The sequence below is a fragment of the Centroberyx affinis genome, unplaced genomic scaffold (genome assembly GCF_046629955.1).
Source record: "Centroberyx affinis isolate AG114_WGS23_722 - 3 ecotype Tasmania unplaced genomic scaffold, CSIRO-AGI_Caff_v1 ptg003130l_1, whole genome shotgun sequence".
NCBI classification, from domain to species: Eukaryota; Metazoa; Chordata; class Actinopteri; order Beryciformes; family Berycidae; genus Centroberyx; species Centroberyx affinis.
In genome coordinates this window covers 31,777-56,998 of record NW_027281192.1, presented here as the reverse complement: position 1 = coordinate 56,998, position 25,222 = coordinate 31,777, and the positions used below count along the sequence as shown (strand labels likewise).

Genomic DNA, 25,222 nt, shown 5'->3' with positions numbered 1-25,222 from the left:
GTAGGCTACTCCAGTCCTACAGTTCCACTTTTTTTTCTTTCTTTTCTTTAAGGTTGCTTGTTTTGACTTTATTCATTACTGCTTGCAAACGATTTAACTCATGATGTAGTTAAATATGCTGCTGTATTCAGTGGTGGAAATGGGGGGGAACGCACAGGAACACCGTTCCGGGAGTAAAAGTCGGGAGGGAACGGTGTTCCAGCTCAGATTTCGAAAATCTATTCAATGTTTTTTATAGGGGAAAATCGCTTGTAGCTGTTTTACACTGTTTCTAAAGCGTGTTCATGAACGAATATAATTTATTGTGCTTGAACCCCCAAAGTAGCGTTTCTGTGTCAGCGTTGTCATCGCTAGCGGCTACAGCTATGCTGGAGGCTGTCGAGAAACTCATCAAAATTGATGGTGGTGGTGGTTTGCTTTCTAATTTCCTCAAACATTGGTGGCGTCTTTGACATATCTAGTCTAATTGGCCGGTTTTCAGCTGATTGGCCATGACCGGTGACCGGCAGATCAGTCTCATATATCCGATTCTGTGCCGGTCAGATTTAAGACAACGGTAAAAACTCCACTGTTCCAGCGCGTCCCGTCTCCTCTCTCCGCCCACGGACCGTATTGATCGGCACCGTGCCCACGGGAAGCGCCGGTAAGTGTCGGCCGATGCGCCAAAACCACCATACTCTGTGTCTCTCTCTCTCCGCCGACTGACGGCTGTCAGGTGGACAGAGCTCGCGCATATGCATGGAAATAAATGGTGATATGATATAATCAGTGTTGGGAGGGTTACTTTTAAAACGTATTCCACTACAGATTACTGAATACACGCTCTAAAATGTGATTTGTAACGTATTCCATTAGATTACTCAAGTAAGTAACGTATTCTAAATACTTTGGATTATTTTGGAATACTTCAAAATCGTCTTGCTGAGCCCATTTGTCTGGGTTACTCTGAATGTAGTTAACACTTGCTTAGGAATGACCTTATTACTGTCTTCAGAGGAAAAGTTATGCAAGTATGTAAACACAAATGTGGTATGTTTTGTCCTGCAGCTGATACTGTCTAAAGAAAAATGGCATCCACCAGAGAACAAAATCTTCAGTTTTCCTTTACCCTTACTTTAATTTCTATAGCATCAGTTAACCGCAGCATCAAGTAGAGTAAAACACATTAGACAAACATTAACGTAACTTAAAACAAATTTCCTGCATTTATACACCACCTAACCTCTTGGATTAAGTCAAGAAACAGCAACCCTGTATAATGTTAACCAAAAATGTAAAATTATGTTATATTACTAGATTTCAGCATTGGGGTGCTTACATTCATGATTTTGCATAGGCATACTAACCTAAAAACCTTTTATTGGGAATCGCGAGAAAGTTTCAGAGCGACAGAGACACAGAGCGTCCCCGTAACCATAGCAACTCACTCTCACTCTGGCCTGCGTGCGCACGGCGCGAGAGGAGAGGGAGAGACGCAGAAGAGCCGCTGACTGAGATTACTCTGAGCAGCATGCATGGGAATAAATTACAATATAACAGATTTGTGTATATTTCTCACTATTCAGATGGTCTGAATAACTCTCTGCTGCACGGTGCTGCTGTGTCTTGTCTGTCCTGCTGTCAGTGTCCTTTTTTCGCGTCGCGACGTTATCAGTTATGAAATTGTTTTTCACTGCGTGAGAAAATGGACTTGTAGCATGAGAGCATGTGAAAAATGTCAATTGCGTGAGTCTCACGGTCAGTGCGTGAGAGTTGGCATTGGGGAGCATCCTCAAGAGCAGAGCTTTCCTCCAAATACAACCGTATAACCATTTGCAATAAATGGTCTAAACTCCTTTGACGTAAGTGTCTCTGACTGAACATGTAGTTAAACGTGTCATGTTCTGTCATGATGGATCCTGGTAGAACTCCATTGTAAGGGCCGGGCCAGACCAAACAACAAACCCAACCAACCAATTCTTACCTTTTATCAATAGAGTGGTGTCCATGTTTGAAGTCAGTAGGTTCCTCCATAGACCAGTCAGTCTTCATGGACACACAGCTGGTTACAGGGGAGTCTGGTCTCTCCTGCTGGATCCTGCTAGAAACACAGGATGCACAAAACAGGGGTGATGGTAGAAGAAAAGAAGGTTAGAGAGGCAGGCTTTTGACCAGCAGATAGACAGTTCCTGACTTGGAGTGTGGGGAGTGTAACACTACATGAGTAAGATTCTTCTCTCCCTCGACAACTACTACCAAAGTGTCCTTATACAAGAAACATAAGCCCCACATTTCACTGGTGGAGTTATTAGAGCCCAAAGGTAGAAGACTGGTTGTACTGGGCAGCTGGTGGTGTAAATATATATACAATATATGTGAAGAAGAGCAATACTGAAAAAGAGCATGCATGGTCAGTAAATCTTCTCTGAATAAATAATAGTTAAATCATGAATACAGTGACATAATGGTAGTAACAACTTACTTCTTTTCAGAAGAATGATGTTTGTCTTTAAAATCAATAAAGTCAACCTTTGACCAGTCACTCTTCATGGACCCACAGCTGGGTTGAGGAGAGTCTGGTCTCTCCTGCTGGACCCTGGTAGACAGAGAGGAAGAACACCAAGGTGAGAAATCTCTTTTTAGTCAATCAGCCACAGTAGCAGGTGGATACCCAGAAACTACCAGGTAGGTTTCAATTAGAAAAGTATTAGCACACCATAATGATAATGATAATGATAATGATAACAATGGTAATAATAATAACAACAACAATAAGAAGAATATAATGATAATGATATTTTTCCTCTCTATGTCTCTAAAAAAATTCCCCCAACCTCTGGCCTTAACTCTTATCCTGCACTCTTACATTCTGGGGGAGCAGGATAATTGTAAGGCCCTGACCTTTGTGGTGTTTTCATTTATTCGCCTGTAATATTTGATGATCAAAGAATTGAAGCTCATTTTACTGATATGGTCATAAGTGTAGGAAGTCACTCTGGATAAGAGTGCCATGCAGTGAAATATCTCAAATATAGCTAATAGTAAATGTATTATGGTAAACATTTGGAAATTTGAAGGACATTGCTAGCTTCAGCAATTTATCCCCTAAAAGATGCACAAAAAAATCATAATAACTAGAAAAGTTTACGTTTTAGATACGCTTACAATGCTTCAGCATGGCAGATTAAACAGTTGAATTTATTGAGTTAATAATAATGGCTTCAAACAGCTGTAAGTCTAATTTACCACTAGAGGGAGCTCAGTAGCTATTTAGGAAACCATACATGTAGTATACACACCATGATACACACTAGGAGGCCTGACTTCAACCACAGAGATTGATTTTTATCAAAGATGATCAGATAACCCAAACCCCATCAAAACAATTCTGATGAATAGAGGTCTTGGCCTGAAAAACATGTATAAACAGCCTACAAAAACTCAAGGAATAACTCAAAGTCCAAAGCAATGTCTAATATCAAATATGAAACCAATGTCCAGTATCAGAGTCCAATCCAAAGTTTGTGGCAGAGAAATCAGGATGTAGTTTTATTATGCGTCTATCAAATGGTGAATCATCTACAGTGAACTAAAGAACAGCCTTCCTACTCTGATTAAAACAGGTTTAAAAACATTACAAAAAATTAACATGTTCATGACTTTAACAGCAGACTAACACCCATGGCCGTACCCACCATTGAGGTCACCGAGGTCCGGACCTCTGTATTTTTTCCGAGGTGTATATATAAAAGTCGTGAAATAATTTCCTAAAAATAGCTTTACTTTGGTGCGGCAAAGATATTGTAGCCTACAACACCAAGATTATGACTTGCTCACCTGATCAGCGTCATTGCTTGTGTGTGTGTGTGTGTGTGTGGGTGGGTGGTGAAGTGGATGATCTTGTCGTTACTATAAAATCTTTACTTAACACGGTGGTTCTTTGATTATGTCAACAACTGGAGGAAACCCGACAGGCAGCTGAATCCATGCCAAACGTGTTCCAGATAACTAGAGAATTTTACTAGTGGACTTCTTGTAGTTTAATGTCATTCATCCCCAGCCAGACATCATCTGACGAATAGCTCCTGTGCAGTCGCGCTCCGTTAAACAGTGGCCATCCATCATGATGCCTAGAAGTTAATTCTGACGTTAATTCCATCCATCCAATGGTAGACTGATAAACTTTCAACGAAATGCTTTTCTTTCAATTCAGCTTGTGTAAAGGGTTGAAATTCATGTTAAAATGAGGTACCCCTATATATATATATTTTTTTTCATTGCAAGTTTATCCTAGCGGAGGCCGGTAACATTTACATATAAATATCAATTGTCCCTGTGTTTACTTTCTTCACTGAGACAGAGACGAAAATGAAAATACTCCATCAATCAAAGCTCAGCTTTGGGAAGGGAAGATGAGGAGACTGAGAGAAAAAGAAAGAGAGAAGGTGATGGAGATGAGAGAGGAAGAGCAGGTACTGCCCACTGTTCCCAGGATAGGATTAGCAGTATGTCCCTGTGCTGTCACAGGCCATTCATGTTTGGAATATATGATGGTGTATTGTCAACAATCAACATTCATGTAGGCTAATCCATGACACACAAACACACACACACACACACACACACACACATACAAAATCAAGCTATTTCTCCCATATTTGGTCATGATTAGATTTCAATGGTGTCTGTAGTGTGAATTTCCCTTTACTTGAACACTAACATTGTCAACATTCATTTTCAAATGTTTCGTGATCATTTTAGCCTATTCTGTATTTCCAGATTGTAGTGTGGATCATTCATTGCAACATTTAACCTGATTCTCATGTATTACTGCTTGACAGATCATTTATGCTACTGCCCACTGACATGGTTTTAAAGCTATTGTTATTTTTGCTCTCCAAACGTTTTAAAATTGACATATTTAGATCAGGGAAATAAAAAAATTTTCATGGGTTGCATGCCCCCGAACCCCCCTAGCAAGCTCAGTTTTTGGACCTCGGTATTTCTAAAACCCTGCGTACGGCCATGCTAACACCCAAACATTGATGTGTTCAGAAACAGTTGCAGAAAAGAGTTTTTGTAATTAGAACCGAAACAGTGAGTGTCTGCACTTACCTTCACCCCCCCAATCACTAATGGAGGCTTATTCTGTATTCATTCTTATCCAGTTAAATCAATCAACAGTAAGCATTAGTAGGTTGAGGAATAACACACTATAAACTGTAATGTAAAGTGTTTGCTACAATACCTTTTCATGTTGGAAATAACCTGTTGCCAACGCAGAGAGAAAGAGCGAGAGTAAGAGAGAGAGAGAGAGAGAGAGAGAGAGAGAGAGAGATTAATCATTCGTCTATAATCTCAGAAAAACACAGACTCTAATGTAATCTCATTCCTGTCTCATTGGGAAAAAATCTGTCATATTGGTGAAAATATTTAAATCTAGAGTTGGGTTTAAATCAAGGCTGTGCCTACACATTTATCATTTAATTGTCTGATACTATATATAGTCTGTTTTTTGGAAGTGTTGCTGTAAAGGAATTACTATTCTCAAATATGCATGCTTTTAAAAACAGTGTATGTCTGATCCGAGACTGTTCAAGATTTAAGGAATTTTAAAAATATTGAGCTGACGTATTATTTGGACGTACATGGATAATGAAATCTCCAAGAATAATAACCATGTCATACCAAACCATTATCAAAGACAAGACATCTGAGAAATTAGCAATGCATTTATGAGGCTGTTATTATGTTGTGGAGGTCAACATATCAATGCACAAAGAAAAAGCTGTTTCTTATTAAGAGAAAACATTAAAGACTAAAATGAAGAGAATTCCCCAAATCACGCAGTTACACTTACTCAAGTTATTCCTACGAATCAGTCAGTCACACCAGCTTTATTTAAATCTCAATGGGACTAGCTGGTTAAAAACAAAAAGTTGCATCCAGAATTAATAAACCAGTAAAATCTGACAGACACTGCTCAATCTCCTTCATCAGTCCTGGGTGTCTGCAGGCTGCTGTCACATCCTCATAACTTCAGTGTCAAAGTCTAAACCAGTCTGAACTTGTGGGCAGAAACTAAGTCTGTGACAGAGAAATCACAGATCAGGTGATGCAGCTGTATTATGCATCTATCAAATGGTGAAATTAAACCACATCATGTCACGCCATGTCTTCATGACTCCAACATTAAAACCCAAACACTGATACATTCATAAACTGTTACAGAGAAGTGTTTAGCTTTATTTTGAACCTTAACCTGGAGAGGCCAGGGAGCGCTGTGAGAATCATGTTCTTTGACTTCTCCAGAGCCTTCAACACAATCCGGCTCTACCTGCTGGCGGAGAAGCTCTCTGAGATGCAGGTAGACCACGACCTTGTGGCCTTGATCATGGACTACCTCACCGGCAGAGCGCAGTGCGTCTGTCTGCAGGACTGCCTGTCAGACGTGGTGGTGGGCAACACTGCTGCACCCCAAGGAACCGTACTGTCACCATTCCTATTCACCCTCTACGTCTCGGACTTACGCTTCAATGTGCCATCTACAGAAGTTCTCGGATGACTCCTCCATTGTCGGCTGCATCACAGAGGACAATGAGGAGGAGTACAGAGATCCTCAGGCAGAGGTCTTTTGTCCCTTCCAGTGTCCAGGCTGAAAACTAAAGGGGACAGAGCCTTTGCCATCAGGGCCCTGAGGCTCTGGAACGACCTGCCCAAGGAAATAAGGCTATCTGAGTCAGTGTCTTCTTTCAAGTCTCTTCTTAAAACGTACTTTTATCGGAAAGCATTTCCTGATTTTACCTGAGCTGCCTCCATATTTTACTTGATTTTTATTTGTTTTTAATTTCATGTTTATTATTTACATTTTTTAATTTTGTGTTTTTACTCCCTTTGTGTTTATAATGTGTCTATTTTTATGGCTTTTAGTTCATTCTAATCTCTCTGTGCTTCTAATGTGTTCTGTTTTTATTGTAAAGCACTTTGTAACCGTGTTTTGAAAGGTGCTATATAAATAAAGTTTATTATTATTATTACAGAGAGCTGGTAGAGAGCTTCGCAGGATGGTGTGACAACAACCACCTCCAGCTCAACATCAGGAAGACCAAGGAGCTGGTGGTGGACTTCAGAAGGTGCAGGAAACACCCAACCCCTGTCACCATTCAGGGGGATGAGGCAGAGATGGTGCAGTCTTATAGGTTCAACAATAAACTGGACTGGTCAGACAACACTGAGGCTCCACAGGGAAGGACAGAGCAAGCTGTTCTTCCTGAGGAGACTCAGGTCCTTCAACGTGTTATATCAACAGGCTGCTGCAGATGTTCTACCAGTCTGTAGCAGCCAGTGCACTGTTCTTTGCTGTGGTGTGCTGGGGAGTCAGCATCAAGGCGGGTGATGCCAACAAACTTAACAAGCTGGTGAAGAGGGCCGGCTCTGTGGTGGGACTCAAACTGGACAGTCTGGAGGCAGTGGCAGAGAGGAGGATGAGGGGAAAGATCAACGCCATCCTGGAGAACGCCTCTCACCCTCTCTACAACGAGCTGAGGCTGATGAGGAGCAGCTTCAGCCACAGGCTCCTCCCCCCACGCTGCAGGACAGAGCGCCTCCTTTGTGCCGGCCGCCATCAGACTATTCAACACCATCAGCGACCCCTGACCCTAACTCTACACAGAAGTTACTTACTACACAGGACTTGATACTCAAAACAACCCAGACACTTGAGAGACTTTTAATAGTTTTATATTTTTATCTTCATAGTTCTATAGTTCTATATTTATTTATATTGCCTTATATTTTTTCCTGTACTGCCTTGCATTGTTCTGCCAATTGCTGCTGTGACACCTGAATTTTCCCTAGGGGATCAATAAAGTGCAATCTTATCTTAACAGTGGTTATCAAGACTAGCCTTCACCGCCTGGGTTGGTCAAATAATCAAATTATTTGACCGGAACTAACTGTTGTATAAAGGGTGACATTCTCAGAAAGCAATCACTGATGATTGATGAATTCTGAGTGTATTGAAATGTGTGATTTAGTTCTCTTTTATGAAACTTTATGGATTTGTGATTCCTCTGTTCTCTGACTGGTTGTTGTGTTGTTATGTTGGCTTATTTGAGCTTTTACCTTGACTAAGATCACCTTTCACTTACAGTATGTCTTCTTAATGTTCAATTCAAGGCTTATCTTTCTTGGCGAGTGTACTGTGTATGAAAAGTGATGATTGTATTCAGTCATTTTTTCCCAACTTTGGATGCCACCTCACTCTTTTTTGAGAAGTAAGGTTTTATAGGGTTTTCATATTAAACATATATGAAAATAATGTACAAAACCTTTTTTTGTTCTGTGTGAATCAAATCAATAATTCCATCAAATATAAAGCATTATTAAGCAACACCACATCTCCTAATAAAAACACTCTGACTCAACTCACAAACAAAAATAAAATTACACCAAATTAAAAGAAAATTTTTATAGTAGTTTTTATAATTAGGAATTCCTATGTTTTCAATTTTACGTTTTAAATCATATATTTCCTATAATTCCTATAATTCCTATATTCATCTTGTACCTTATTTTATCCTGTACTATTGTAATATGCTTTGGCAACACTCCATACTACCTGATTCCTGCCAAAAAAGCTTTCTGAATCTGAATCTGAATCTGAATCTGAATCTGAATCTGCAGCTCTGGAAAAAATTAAGAGGCCACTGCAAAATTAGCAGTTTCTCTGGTTTTACTATTTATAGGTTTGTGTTTGAGTAAAATGAGTAAAATGAACATTTTTGTTTTATTCTATAAACTACTGATAAACTACTTATTCATTTTTAAACAACACAATACTAATGTTTTAACTTAGGAAGAGTGCATTCAATGACCAGGTGTTGGGCAAAGCTGGACTCATCAGAGAAGATGACCTTACTCCAGTCCTCTACGGTCCAATCCTTATGATCTTTTGCAAACCTCAGCCTGGCTCTTCTTTGCTTCTGAACTCTTCCTAAGTTAAAACATTAGTATTGTGTTGTTTAAAAATGAATATGAACTTGTTTTCTTTGCATTATTCGAGGTCTGAAAACACTGCATCTTTTTTGTTATTTTGACCAGTTGTCATTTTCTGCAAATAAATGCTCTAAATGACAATATTTTTATTTGGAATTTGGGAGAAATGTTGTCAGTAGTTTATAGAATAAAACAAAAATATTCATTTTACTCAAACACATACCTATAAATAGTAAAACCAGAGAAACTGCTAATTTTGCAGTGGTCTCTTAATGTTTTCCAGAGCTGTGAATCCAACCTGACACGAGCCACAGTTCGCAGAAAGATGCTGCCCTCTACTGGTTATTGGAGAAAATACACAACAGAAGAGAGAAGACTGCCATCTAGGGGTAGCTGGCTTGCTTGCACTGGGCGCATAGTGGAAGTAGTCACATTTATCTGTGGATCATGGTGTGGATCAAGGTGTGGATCAAGGTGTGGATTAAGGTGTGGATCATGGTGTGGATCAAGGTCTCAAAATAAAAAAAAAATAAGAGGGAAGTCTGAAACTCACGTCACTGAATCTACGCGTGTCACTTGATCCACAAATGCAGATTCAACACTTCCCAAGCCAATTTTACATTTGAGACTCCTTATTTCAAGAAATACATGTGGAAATTGGAAACATATATTCTGTTTTCTTATACAAAGTATGAGATATTTGGACATCTATTTGTATCCATTTGTACAAATCAGTGCACACTCATTTAAACGACAATTTGCAAGACACAAGTAGAGAGATATTTGTTTGTGGATAGTAAAACACATTTGTGATGTGTCTCTTATTTATGGATTGATATACACACATTTGTCAATAATACTGAGTCTCTCTCCATACAGTTTGGGCAGGTAGCTGGGCAGCAGGTGTCGCTGTTGTGGCGTTTTGATTTTCAGATTTCAACAGTGGGTTTTTGTCTCTATAGGGATAGGAGAATGATTTAACATTGCTTTTAACGGTTTAATTTCAAACATATTTCAGTTATAATTTCCCTCTTCTCAAAATAGAGGAGCCTCCTCCCCTGCTTCACATAGCTATGCATGTTCAACTTACTACTGAGCCTTTGTATAAAGCCCCTCGATAACCCACTTAGTGACCACACTTATTGTATTTATTGTATATACTGTATATATTTTCAGGAATCTTCCATTTGTAAAGCTTCATTCCTGCTTGTTTGTCTGTCTAAATGCTTGTATACTGCACCAACCTCACCAAGTCAAATTCCTAGTATGTGAAAATGTACCTGAAGAAAATAATCTGATTCTGAAATAAATCTGATTCTGTTGATCTGTACTGCTGCCAGCTTTACAGCAGCCCCACAACTTCTCCGCCTATTTCAACTCAAACTTTAAATTAATTTCTAAGCTTGACTGACATACTGCGACATTAAAGATCAAATCTTTCTCCAAGTCACTCGGGAGTGTGGCTTTGTCGTTTGTTGTTGGCTGCAGAAAGTTCTTTGTTGTTGTTTCCTGCGCCTTACATCTTAAGTATAAGTTACAGAAAATTTTGGAAATAAATCTGTAAAAACATAAATCAAACAAACAGCACAGTAACTTCAAGGTTTCTAATGTTTTTATTTGGAAGCCTACATGGGTTAGCTGTAGCGGTGCTCCAATCAGCAGGCAGAGGGAGGCTCCCTCTCACACAAAACCCACAAACTTCACTAAAACATGAAAACCGAAAAGCTGACATCTTTAGACAAAAAAAAAAAAATGAACACTTATTTTAGATAAGTGAGGTGCGTGTGCTTCAGGATTAGAAACCGAGTTGAGCGCAGCCCAGCAATACAAACTAGCAAACAAACCTCCCACAGGTTAAATGACCCAAATCTACTATTGTGCTCCCCACTTTAGTCGGTTTAGTTCAAATGGGAAAAAAAAAAGATTAAATGGTTTAAACATAAAAATAAATTAAAAAGCAAATAAAAAGTTTGACTGTCTGTAAAAACTCTAACCTTAAAAAGAAAAAAGATTTTCTGAGAAGCAGGTGGTAACAGTTTGGACCATCCATATTCAAAATCAAATGACTTAATATAAATGTACGGCTATCACATAAAAAAACAGACAACAAAAAAACCAAAAAACATCAATGTCTCTAGCATCAGAATGTGGACAAACAAGAAAGTGGATGCACTGTCACACCTAAATATCTACAATCCCAAGCATACCACTGCCAAGCTAAATGACTGGGAGGGGAAATAAAGAGCATGCATGGTTTACTTTTACAGCTAATCAAGTGCTGTGTGCACAATCAAAGTTACATGAAACCATTTTAAATACATGACATTAATGACATTTACCAAAGTCCAGGTAAAGTGACCGGTTTGACTCCTGGAGGTGATCAGCAGTAACATTAAAGGGCCAGGTCATCGTCCAGCAGAGGGTGTAATCCCCCAGTCGGACAGCAGGGCGGCGCTGCGCTTCTCTGGCCTCCTCTGCTAAGGCACTAACCGTCTCTCATGGTCTATTCATGTCGTTGTCCACTCTGGACAACGTGTCTTCAGAAGCTGTTTCTCTCTCTCTGTGTAAAGCATCTTCAAACCTTTTTTTTCCAAACACATAGTCAAAATATTGTCGACTCGAGGACAGCCTGTCCTTCTTACTCCGCTAGTGTGGCAGGAAAACACGAGTGGACTGGCTGAAGTCCAGAACGTTGCAAAAAAAAAACAAAAAAAACTTGAGTGGCGGGTATTACAGTCAGTCACCAAAGATTGTCCAGTTTCACAGAGGGCATGTCTACATGTCGGCGCTAATAGCTTGTGATTGGTCCTGGCGTCTTGAGTCTCGTGTACCATTGGCTGGGCGACCAGAGGGGGCGGGCCATCAGGAAGCGACAACCTGGACGTAGTTGGCAGGATAGAGGCCAACCTGGCCGCTGGTCAGCTGTCCTTTACACCAGCCCTGCTCATCCTCCTCTCCCAGCTTCAACAGCTCCTCTCCTGGACAGGGGAGGGGGGTAAGAAGTCACAACTGTGAAGTCATGTAAAGCATAGCATTCACATCCATTGCAAGTGGTATAAGGCATTAATTCTTTGTGAAGATAATCCACACTAGAACAGGAGTGGCCACCTGTCCCACCCGGTCTGTTACCTGGTCCTGGTTTAGACTAAGCAGAGCTGAGCTGGGCTAAGCTTTTCCTAACTGCCTGTCCCATCACGTCCCATTAACTCAGCATCCTGCTAACGCCTCATGACCCCCACAGGGCATAGACTCGCGCCTCGTTCACAACTTCATGGATTGCCGGTTTGACGGAGAAAATCATCAATTCCAGGGGAGGATGACTGACAGACAGCAACAGACTAGCGCCCTCCTGTGGCCGTCGGCTTCGTCGGCCTACAGATAACGGGTACGTTGGATTTTTCCAAACTGCGCTGAGAACGGACCGTCAGAATAACCGGAAGGAGATAGCAAATATAAGGAATAGCAAATATAAGCAAATATATTAAGTGAACAGAAAATATTTTTCAGTATATAGTTTCAGGATGGTGTTGGTGTTAATTATTATCAATTAGTTCCCTATTCTGTTCCGTCAAAGAAAAAGCATGTCAGTCTATTGTAGAGGGAGCGGAGATTGAGTCAAACAGTCAAATCAGTGGACAAAGTTGTGCATGTAGCGTAAAGCTCCAATATGTAAACCAGGTCAAGGCATTACCAGAAAATATATGAATGCCAGAAAACCCAGGATTACGCCCAAAGCTAACCCACTAGACTCGCTTTGTGAGGCAAGCCCCTGTTCTTACACCTGATCACTGCCACCAAATCATCATAAAAACAAAAATATTACTTTTTTCCATCCGCAAACCAATCACAAGAGAATCTGGGGAGATGTCTTTCATTCTGCAACTTGCTCATGGCAGCATTTGCTTGGAGCGAGAGGGTTGAGAGTTTGAAAACTGGCAAAGTGAGTGACTTTTTTGTTTTCAAAAATGTCTGGTAATTGAACGGACTCTGAGAAACTGGAGCCATTAGCCATCTGAACGGAGGACGAGATTAATATGCACATGTGCACAATAATAGCAGGAGAAATTTGGCATCCGTCGTTTTTGTAAAACAATAACAAGGGACGTCTTCCGCCGGGACAGTTATCTATGGGAATAACAAAAATACACCACGACAAAATGGGCTCAGAAATGCAAGGAATATCACGAATAGTGTTTTTTTGTGCTTTTGGGTGGACTTTTCCTTTAAATACTCTCCAGTGCTTTGTGTTGGCCATAGGAGTACCCTGATTTTTTAGTGAATAAGCTCTTTGATCAAATTACTCTTCTGCAACAACATTGTTGTGTTCTGTGTGTTGAGTATTTAGTGTTTTTGTGATGATGTAGAGCCTTCTAGTACAATCCACTAAACATACACAGCAGGCTAACATGTTAGCATGTACCACAGTGAACTAAATACATGCTGTACACACAGAAAAACAGTTACCAATATTCTTGTCACATAAAGATAAATTGATCAAAGATCTTATTGACACCAACAAAAGTCAGTGTATTCCTTTCACTCTAAAGTGGAAAAGGAGCTAAAAACATAAATAAGTTTATACAGCAAATACATCCCACCACAGCCCAGTGATTCATCAACCAATAAATCATTGAAACAGATTACAGACACTTACCTGACAGGCCAATGAGCAGTATGAGTATAGAATCATAGATTATCCTGTGATAATCCCTCAAGTTAAGAGGAACCACATAATAGCATTCTTGTTATTTAGACAGTTTTTCAATGTCAAAACATCCTGTGGATCAGGAAGATCAACATTCAAAACTGGTTTTATTCCCAACAAGAATGTCCCTGTTGCCTGGGTTCCTGAGTGAGGGGGGGTCAGTATTTAAAAAAATAAAAGCTGATTTCTTCATAAGCTTGTTCCAGTTGGCCAGCAGAAATAATGTGAAACTGTTTGTGCTTCAGGTTTAGGATGAATTTATAATTACACTACTGGCTCCACAGGTTACAGCATTGACTGCCATGCAGACTTAGGCTAAATGTAATGTGTGTACGTGTGCGTTCCCAGGTCAATACAGTTTTACTGAGAGCCCAAGTGTGTGAAAGGATGTGTGTGAGAGAGACATGAGGGTGTGTGTGGGTGAGGGATTCAGGTGAGGCACCACAGGTGAACATGAAATTTTTTTTTTTTAATCATATCAGACTTTTATATTGTGTTTTTTTTATGTTGATTCTAATGTTGACATAAATACAACCACTTTTTGTACTAGGACTTCTTTATTTTGTTCTTATTTCTCAAATTCATGTTCTCAAATTCGAATTAGCGAATATTTCATCAAAATGAGAAAACTGGTTGCAAAGTGGATAAAATCAGATCACATTTTGCTGTTTCATTCTATAACTTTTCTATTTTTTTCATGTAAAATAGCCCCTAAAATAGAAAAACAAGATATCTAAGAAAAACAAAATATGCAACAAAAAAAGCCTTTTAAGCTTTTTAAAAAGCAGCAAGTGAAATTTGGCAGCCATATGTACAAGTTAAATTGAAAAAAGAGTTTTGCGTACAGGGACGATGTCATTTTGAGAAAATGGCCGGTAAAGGTTTTGTGCTTCATGTATTTGATGCAACTGGCATATACATACTTTAAAAATAACACTGTAAAGTTGTTTGGGGAGTTAAAATATCTAAAACCTGACCAATCTATAATTTCCCCTGTGGTGCCTTGCCTTCATAAGCATTAGTAAGGGTTAATACCTGCTTTAAAGCTGAGCTCATCGGCCTCCTGGCCCGTGTAATCATAGAGCGCTCGGACGCGCACCCCGTCTACCTGCTCCTCCTCGTCTTCCGCCTCCCCCAACCCGTTCACTGCCAGGACCTTCTTAGGGCTTTCCTCGTCTGACCAGTCTGACGAATAGTCTTTCACCCTGCAGAGCACAGCGGACACAGAGTGGTGAGAGGTGGAGGGAGATTAAAGGTCTGATGAACTCTGGTAGTGTCTTGGGTTGTGTTTCTTCCTCCATGATAAAACCCCCAAATCAGTGATTCTGTGATCTGTTGCTCCAGTAGAGGAGACTGGAGAATTGTGCTTTTTTCTCTCTCTCCATTCACTGCCATTGTATGGAGGAACAGTGAAAATCACACTTCTCATCATGCTGTTGAATTGTGGTTAAGTGAATCACTTTCTTTCATCTCTCAGTTTGAACAAGTGAAACAAATTTATGCCGATGGAAGGAAGAAAATAATATGTTTATCAATAATTGTAAATAGCCGGAAAAAAGTGAGAGACTTTATATATTGGCAGAATCTGCTTTGTCAAAGTCCTGTCACCCACCTTTATTCGCCTATTTACAATTATTGGTAAATGTATTATTTTCTTTGTGCACTTTTTGCACATTTTCGTGAGCAGAGCATGGCTTAATAAATGCCTTGAAAATACTTTTTCTGCTCCTTCTTAGTCTTTTTGATTTAAAGTAATGTGCAGATTCCTTGCCTTTTTATATATATATAATAAATCTAAGAATTGCACATTGCAGCAGCACTATTCACAATTCACACTATTAACAATTCACAATTGACACTGAATGATAGTAGACTGTTTTGAATGAAAGCTGGCTACACCATAACCATTTCTTTACAAAAATTAGAACCATATTAATGATATTGGTTGTGTTGCCCACTGCTAGAATGGATATTATGACTGTGGGAGTGTGAACATTGGTGTGCACATTTTCTAAGAATGACATACTCTAAGCAACCACTAGGGGGCAGCAGTGACAATGACACAATACTACAGACAGGGGAATAGTGCTATAGGACTGATAAAGGTCTGTGCTTTGAACAACAGCATTATGCTGTCCATTAAAAACACAGATGGTTACATCCCAAGAGTGTTACCATTTTGTGACCAAAGCTCTTAGATATTAACAACATTCCACAATGAGATGTAATTTAATGCCACTCATCATTTTGCGAGATAATGATGATTGATAATGGGGAGGATCGCTGTTTTAGAAGTGGTTTCCACAGATAAACTACAAGGTCATAGGTGCCCAGCCCATCCAGCAACAAACAACACACACACACTGAGTTCAGTTGTTCACACACACTCAGATGCCAGCATGCATGATAATGATGACATACAGTATCTATTAGATATGTTAAATAGTGCGCAACATTGAAGTTGTATATTGAGAAACACAACCAGCTGTTCACAGCCACTGCTGCTCAAGGGGTGAAGACCTCCAATATGGCCGCCAGAGGGCATGTTATGTCACCTGACAGCCTTCTATAAAAAGCTGCAGAGTATATGTACATTTGTATTCAGCAACGGGTTCGACTGTGTTTCTCTTTTGGGCAAATTCACCTTCGTTGCTGCCTTCAGTTCAGTCTGCGAGGGTCGCAGGAAGGAGGGATTTGTCGCTTGTTGCTTTTGAGAAATAATTCACCAAAGGGGGCCGGAAAAGTCGCTACATCTAGTGACAGTCACAAGTTGGCAACAGCGCCCAGAGATGCACACACACACACACACACACATATATATACAGACAAACACAAACACACAGAGACTGAGTCAGCTTTCTAGCTACTAATTAGAGTGTGTAGCCTGCTAGGTACAGGATGTTAACTCCTCAGGGTGGCTAGAAGGGAACAACATGACTAACGTGTAGTTCACAGACACACACACACACACACACACACACACACACACACACACACACACAGGTGGTTAAAACGGAGATAATTGTAGTCTTGTATTTAGTCTGGTCTAAACAGCCCACAGGTACATGTTGTTTTAAAACCTCAGGAAAACAAGCCTGTGTGCACAGTCTGAGTGCCTGCACACACACACAGTCCTGGTCTGCTCTGTTTTAACTAAGCAGTGCATGTGTGTTTGTGTATGTATTGTGTTAGTTAACCCTTTCCCTTCTTGCATGGAGGGACACACACGTCTCTCACAACTACAGCAAACTGCATGATGAGCTATTTCAGTTGGCGCAACCGTTAAAATTTTGGCAAAGTGGAAACTTGGACACAGCGAGAATTTCCGCTCCAACTAGCCTACATCTGACTTCGAGTTTAACTGGTGCAACCGACTGCTGATGAACCAGGAACCATCAGGAATAAATCAAACCAACACGGACACAGCAGGACTGCTCATGGTTCATCGGCTATGATATCTGATCAGTTAGTTACACTCCTCTGTTTTGGCGTCACTGAAGACGCCTGTGTGAGAGAGTGAATGAAACGCAGTGAAAAGCCGAATCACACAGAGCGCCAGGAGGATCTGAGGAGGATCTGAAGAGGATCTGAGGAGGATCTGAGGAGGATCTGAGGCTTCCCACCTGCCAGAGTCCTGGGTGGGGGGGCTGGGCGGGACCTCCTCTCCCCCCGAGGAGACGATGTTGGTGAGGGTGACCACGTTCTCCTCTGAATGGCTGCTCTTCTCCTTCCTGCTGATGGAGCGGCTGGCCTCCGGAGACCACTCCTACACACACACACACACACAAACATGCATATACTGAATACAGGGCTTCTGTCAGGTGAAAACCTTGCATCTTCAAAAGTGTCAAGTTTACAGACTCAGATTGACCACCATGCATTTTTGAAATCATACCAAAGGTTTTGAAAGGAGTTCATAAGGGCCAAGGGTCAGAAAATGTTTGGACACACCAAATTTTTCTTTATTTTTACTATGAAATGACACAAATGAAATAACACAAATGGAGAGATGCAGCGACCAAAAAAGTGTTAAACAAATCAAAACTATCTTATATTTTAGATTCTTTAAAATGGAAGACCGCAATGGAAATAAGCCTTCGGGCTTTATTGTGTTTTCATCCTCGGTGATTTTTAATATATGTAATGACTGCAATGCAGTGTTATATGTGTTCTTTAATTATCAAATAAATTCATTCATTCATTCATTCATTAAAGCAGCCGCCCTTTGCCTTGATAGAAACACAAAGGCTTTGGAAGGAAATTCATACATAGGATCAACTTCACTATTTATATTTGTCTAAGAAACAAGTTTCAAGCATTTGAGCATAAGCCTGTAGATCAAAATGGCTTTAAGAGAATGAAAAAGTGTCCAAACTTTTGACTGGTAGTGTGTACCATCCTTCAATTCAAGTGAAAACATGAAAATCACCAAAACTGGAGGTTTTCACCCTGCAACGGCAATATGTAAATGACAATGTGCTCTTTCTCCTAGCGGTGAATGGACGTTTTTTCTACTGCACTGGATTGCTGCGTGGTAAATAATCAATTGAGCCCATCAGACCACACCCAGACAAAACAAAAAGATAGCCTCCCCACCCGCCCAACCACAACCATACACACACCTCTCTGACATAATAACAGGGCGCTGACAGAACTAGGTGGCTAGGGATACAGTTACTGCCCCAGCAGGGTCTGACTGGAGCACAGAACGAGATACAGCCTTTGTGTGTGTGTGTGTGTGTGTGTGTGTGTGTGTGTGTGTGTGTGTGCGTGCGTGTTGTTGTTGTATTTCTACACTTGAGAGGACCAAATGTCCCCACAAGGACAGAAAGATTATGAAAATCCTCCAAAGTGAGTGGGTTAGGACTTGGATTCAGGGTTAAGATTAGGTTTCAGTTTAGGGTTAGGGTTCAGGTTAGGCATGTAGTTGGGAGGGGTTAGGGAATGAATACAGTCGAGAGAAAGTCCTCACAAGTACAGTAATACAAACCTGTGTGTGTGTGTGTGTGTGTGTGTGTGTGCGCGCGTGTGTGTTGGGACAATGGCGCTCTGTTTGCGTGTCAGCGGCGCTGTGGGAATGCCAGGAGATTCCTAAGAGGACAGAAGAGATCCACTTCTTTCTGCCAGCCTGTCTCTCTTTCTCTCTCTCTCTCTCTCTCTCTCTCACTCCCTCAGTCTCTGTTCCTCTCTCTCTCTCTCTCTGTCCATTCTCTTCGTATGACGCCGTCTCATTTCCACGGTGGATCTCTCTCTCCCTCTGCTCTCTCTGCCAGATCAGTTTTTCCCATGGAGGCCGACACTGCCGAAAATGGTCTCGGAGGATAATTCCATTTTTTGTTAATGGGGGGGGGGGGGGGGGGGGGGGGGGTCTTATGATTCTTTGACCAGAGGAGTGTATGGTCCAGTTAGAAGCTGCTCATGCTAACTGCTCAATGGGGACAAATTAAACAGTAATTTTAAACAGTAATGCTTTATTGTAAACTAAATACTAGAGAGATTTTGCCCAAAGCTAGAGACACGTCTTGGTTTCTCCTCCATGAGTCTAAAATGGCTAAATTATGCTGCTGTTCATAAGACTTTTACTGAACCATACAGTTCAACTTAATCTGGGCTATAGATTAATCTGAGACCAAAGAACCGCCTGACTGTCATCTGACTACGTGACAAAAACAGTGGAATTATCCTTTAAGCTGTTTGCACTGTGCTGCACGTCTACACCTTCGTACAACACTAACGCTGTACAGGCATCAGCTGACATTCTTTGTCGTCGTGCCAGTACCTGTCCGCCGGTTGTGAGTGAGTTCCTGACCAGCTTAAGATGACCGGCGGATAGAGAGTCACTGAACAGCCTGAGCAGGTCTAGTTGCAGCTGTCTAGTCTAAAGGTGCGGTCACACCTACAGTTCATTTTCCACAAGAGTGGAAAAGCTGACTGCGTTGCATTTGCTGAGAAGGAGCTTCTTCCCTCAGGCCATACGGCCATATGTACTTAAAACCCCACCCAACACACATCCTGTACTTTTTTGTACTCTGCATCCTTTTGCAGCTCAGCACCTTACACACCGTTTACACACTGATAATTGTAAATGGTTTACAACTGGCCACCTTTCTACTTACTTTATCTATTCCTTGCTATTTTTATTTTTTATCCTATGTTATTATGTACATATAGCTTTTATGATACTTGTCATTTTTCCCTGTATATAGCTTTATATTATTATATATTATTATATTGATACCCTGTTACTACGTTCGCCATTTGCACAGTTGTCGGAGTTGTTGCAACCCCATTTTACTGCTGTTGTACATGTACAATTATGCATGTGACAAATAAATCTCTTGAAATTTTGTATTTGGTTTGTTTAGGTTCACATTGCTCAATTTCAAGCGAACCAGGGCTTGTAAAGAAAAGTCACATGACTCACAAGTAGCTTGTTTAATGGACAGCGTGTGTGTATGTGTGTGCATGCATGTACGTGTGTGTGTGTGTGTGTGTGTGTGTGTGTGTGTGTGTGTGTGTGTGTGGTAGGGGTTAAAACAAATATGATTCTAGTCCCTGTAACTTTAGCCAAGCGTGACGAACTTGTCTGTCTCTTCTTCTGTGGTGTTCATACCAGGTAAGAAACATGAAGAAACAGCTAAATATGAGCATCAGTCCAGACCATGGTTTTGTTATGAGCATGAGAAACTGCTGGCTCTCCTTATACCCACAATCCCTTGCGTTTTAGGGGTAAATTCCCGTAGTTGGTTGGATTACACTAAGCACCGTTATTTGGTGCCACCAGAGTTTGAATGGTATTGTTCTCACCTGGACAAATGAATCAATCTAAAGGAGGAAACGCTCCAGAGTTCGGTTAAGCCACTCCAACACCTGCTTAGTGTGAACGCACTTTTAGTCATCTGAACTGATTTTTACACATCACTTGCAAGTTGTGCGCATGACACTCCAACTGAAAGTATTCAGACAAAGAGATTTGAAAAATTCAGTCATCTGAAAACTTCAAATGGACCATTATGTGTCTTCTGTATAATCTGTAATGTGAGGATCTTGTGTATCACAAGGCTCCAGGTCTGGAACAAAACACACACAGCCACTGTATAGCTGCCAAAAATGAAATAGGAGCTTGGGAGGCAGGCAATCAGATCATTGTATCTCCATTATGATTTGACAATTTGGTCTGCGGACATTTTCAAAGACACAAAACAATACGATACAGGGATCAAAATCAATCTCTGCATCCACAGAACCATGTAAACTGTAAACTGTGCTGGACAGACAGTAGGAATATGAGAGGGAATTCAGCCATGTCAGTATGAAAGACAGAAAGTGGTGGCTTCTTGCAGATAGCTGCTTATTTGAGTTGACTGAAGGAAAGGCCTCAGGTGTCGACCTGGTGAACCCACAGTGTGTCGTGTCAAATTCAGAATGCAGTCCCTCTGGAAATGCGTACTGCATAGGAATGCTGAATTAAACGGAGCGGTCCTACTTGCCAATGAAACCGTAGATTTTCTCTGCATGTCTGCCTCCCAGAATCCATTTATTTTTTTTGTGCATTTTTGTGAGTGTTTGTTTGTCCACACTGGGCAGCTCAGCAGGCCTGCGAAGAGCTGTGATGTGTTTGTGCAACTCGACTGGACGAGTGTGTTCAGTGAGACAGCTTCACTGTAGATTTCTACTAACAACTAAATAAACAGTCACACTTTATTTGGATAGTCCAGTGTTGATACTCAACTTCTTATCAAGTGACTATGATGTGCCACTAAAAGAAATTTACTGAGTTTCACGTGATAATGGAAATTCAGATAGTTCAAACTCATAATTGTGTGAAAACACATCGATAGACATTCAGTGTCTGAGCTAAGGTTAGTCTTAGGGCCGGGGTTAATGTTAGAATTAGGCTCAGGTCAGTGAGGCCGGGGACCATGTAACCGCGTCCTGGGTTCAAATCTGCCCCAGGACCTTTGTCACATGTCATTCCCCTCTCTCTCTCCCAATGGCTCCTGTCTCTCTGCACTTTCAGCTCTCAAATAAAAAGGCAAAAATGGCCATAAAATAATCTTTAAAAAAAAAGAATTAGGGTCAGGTTAGGGTTGGGTTTAGGTTTAAAAATGGGGTCAGGGGTTAGGGTTACACAGTCTGTAGAGATGCACCAACTTGGAAAGTGACACTTTGTTGAACAAATACCTTTTGTCATCTGACAGTTAGTAGAGTATCACTGGAGTATCCAAATAAAATGTTACCAAATGAACCCTACTACCGTGTGTGTGTGTGTGTGTGTGTGTGTGTGTGTGTCTGTGTGTGTGTCGGGATTCCAACATTCCAGAGCCCACTCAAGCCTCTCAGTCACACAACAAGGCTTTCACTGGAAGCCTGTTTAATATTCATTCCGTCTCTGACACACACATACACACACACACACACACAAACACTTGTACAGTCTTGTACAGTATTCTTGTGTTTCATGAAGGGCTTTTAGAAAAATGTATGAATGAATGAATTTGTTGGAACGATCCTGCAGGTGGAATAAAAAAATAAATCTGACCTTTTAGCGTCTTGAGCTGGTTTATGAAGCAAAAGGAAGCCTTGAAAAGGAATAACTTGGATTTTCTGTGTGTGTGTGTGTGTGTGTGTGTGTGAGTGTGTGTGAGTGAGTGTGTGTGTGTGTGTGTGTGTGTCCGGCCACACCTCAAACTGGGGCCAGTTCATGCTCATGCCAGGCCCGTGGGTGTTCCTCCACCATCTCAGATCTTCCATGTCATTGGCTGCGTTGATGGTCTGACCCAGGTCGCGGTACAGGCTCTTGAACCTATTGGACAAAGCGACTGTCAATCATAATGTCTACACCCTCCTCTTAAAAGGTAGTTACCACAGAGTGTATTCAGTGAACTGCGGCTCAGCTGAAATTCAAGCAGCCGTTTTTCCCCCAAGATATACAGTATTTGATTTTCACTGTCAGCATAACATGCTGATGGAATTAGAGTTGGTCTCTAATGAGCATCACCCTGACTTCCAGTTAAATCCAGGGTATCTGCGGGTCATTTAAGGTCTAAATTTAAGGTCTTGAAAAGTATTAAAATGTCTTGAATCCGGTCATTAAAAATGTCTTATTTTTGTCTCTCAGATGAATCCAGAACAGGGTTAGTGGTACAATCTGCATCCTATCTGCTTCACTAAACACAGTTAGACTTAACATTTAAGTCCCTTAACATTTAATTTCCTGGTGTCCTTTTACTTTCACAACTTAGTTATGTTCAATCAGAAATAGGCTGGTTTTGCCAGCTTTGTTTGTTTGTGTTGGTTTTAAAAAAAAAAATCTTAACAAGTCTTGCATTTGGCTTTTTGAAACCTGCACATACCCTGTAAGTCATATCCATTTGCTACTGTAAATATGATATATTTTTAGTAGCAAGCTCCTAATTATACTGTGTGTAATATGGGACCTAGTGCTCTAAATTCCTAAAGGCTCCACTGAACAAGGTGGAATTCCAGATAAGACTTACAATACGTTGTATATTTTCTAGTCAACACTATCAGGTGCTGGAGTGTGTAGACTACAGGACGATATGAGGGAGAGGAATCCTACATCCATTCATCTATATCCAGCCTTCCCAGGTGCTGCAGCTGTGCATTTCTGAGGCCTGTTTCAATATCATATTTAACCCCTTCACCCCTGTTCATTCCCATTCAACAAAGAGTGTCTAACAGACCTGGGAAAACTATTGTGAAAATACATTTTGAAAGCTTGATAAGGAATGACAGGTGCCAGATGTTTTTTTTAAGTTATACATGGAAAGATACATCAAGCACACTAGTCAAACAGTTTGCACAGGTTTGGACTCTGTCAAAGTCATGTGTGTAACTCAAACAAATAAAGCACAGGATTGGTTAGAAAGAAAGTTTGTTATTGAGTAAGATGAGATCTTTTGCAAGATGCATGACACATCATGGAACAGAAACACTAATCTAGAGTAAAGAGTTCAGTGTCAGTGAAAAACTACTGTTACAGTGCTCGACAGTTGTCAAATATTTGATAGCTTGCTGATTTGCAGCGGCACCCTGTCCCACACTACTGTTGGCCAATAAGCTCCTGGAGCAGTCTGGGGATAGTGCCTTGCTCAAGGGCTCATACAGTAACTGATGTGTTGAATCCCCAGTCTCCAGAGTTCCGCTGAATTGCAGACTTCCGGATTTTGGGGCGCCCCCGCCAAGCCCAGGACGGCTTAGGGCTGTACCTTATCAAAAACCAGCAAGTATGTGACGGCTTTCTTACAGACTTTTAAGGCTGGTTCATGCTCTCTGGTTGGTTAGACGCACACGAGCCACAAACTGTGTCTGTGTACCTTGGTGTTGATGCTTCTCGCCTCCTGAAAACTCTCCCCACATCCCCCGAAAAGAAAAAACAACCCCACCAGAATCAGACAGTAAATCTGCGTCTTCTTTGTTTAGCCAATGGAGGCACCGCAGCACCGTCCACATTGTTTCAAATTTCAGGTGGTGTGTGACTTTGCCTTCGACTTCAAGGCGCCTCGTTGTTTTGGCCGCAGTTGCATCATTTTGACCATGCGCACTCCGTCACCTGCATTTCAGCATGAACCAGCCTTTAGAGGTATGAAAGCGGACTTTTAGAGCATCCAGAGATTTCCCATAGTTCATTGCGTTACTGATAAGATGACATAAAATGCACAGAGATAATTGTAAACAAGACGCAAACAAAATTCTAGGTATTTCTCTTTCTACGTTATCACACATTACAATCAGTAGCTGCAATTTCACATCAATGTAGCTATTAATGCAGCCTATTAGCTAAAAGGACTGTTCTGCACCGCTTCATTGAAGGAGGAACGTTAGCAATTAGAAAGTCTGTCTCATCCTTTGAAGTGCTCTCGAAGCCCTGCGACCCTGCAAACTCACATTAACGCACCGAGCACTTCAGGCAATGTGAGATTACGTAAACCGAAGTTTGTGAGGGCTCAGTCCACGAGGCTGGATGTCGGGATTCGGCCGCGACAGAGGGGAGATGATTACTCCATTTGCTCTGCTGGGCCGGGGATTGGAGCTTGAGCAGTAGACTTTGATTTTGGAGACCAACTCATTTAGTAAAGCAGAACTGTCAGTGATAGTAGATAAGCAATAGAATCTAAATTATTCATTACATGCTTTTTCCAAGTGCATCCCATGAGAAAACTTCATCACTGCAAAGAGAGTTCCCGTACATAAACTATGAAGTTGCTCAATGTGCAGCAAATAACAAGGTAGATTCCACTCAATATTTGGATAATGGTCCAGTTGTGCCTTACGAATCAGCATTACCATGGTAACTATGGACTGTTTAAATAGAATGAGAGGTCAATCGTTAATGGACAACAGCATGAGTTGCCCATTAACTCCTATGTACATACACACGTGCGCACACACACACACACACACGCACATGTGCACACACATCTGAGATATGACTTCTGCATGCCTTTGTACTGAGTCATGGATCATGAATCATCTAATGACCCTTATTCTTTGGAGATGTTTTTAAGTGTGTGTGTG

General features: G+C 41.0%; 1 protein-coding gene across 1 annotated transcript in view; it reads right to left on the bottom strand.

Annotated features, from left to right (window-relative positions):
* Positions 1-10,570: 10,570 nt before the first annotated feature.
* The window catches only part of pacsin3 (protein kinase C and casein kinase substrate in neurons 3), a 34,283-nt gene continuing 19,631 nt past the window's right edge, over positions 10,571-25,222 (bottom strand). The window contains exons 7-10 of the mRNA XM_071537821.1: positions 22,367-22,487; positions 17,305-17,447; positions 14,717-14,886; positions 10,571-11,954 (exon numbers count right to left, since the gene is read on the bottom strand). Of these exons, the coding sequence (XP_071393922.1) occupies positions 11,839-11,954; positions 14,717-14,886; positions 17,305-17,447; positions 22,367-22,487 (550 nt within the window). The 3' untranslated portion in view covers positions 10,571-11,838. The remainder of the gene's footprint in view (positions 11,955-14,716; positions 14,887-17,304; positions 17,448-22,366; positions 22,488-25,222) is intronic.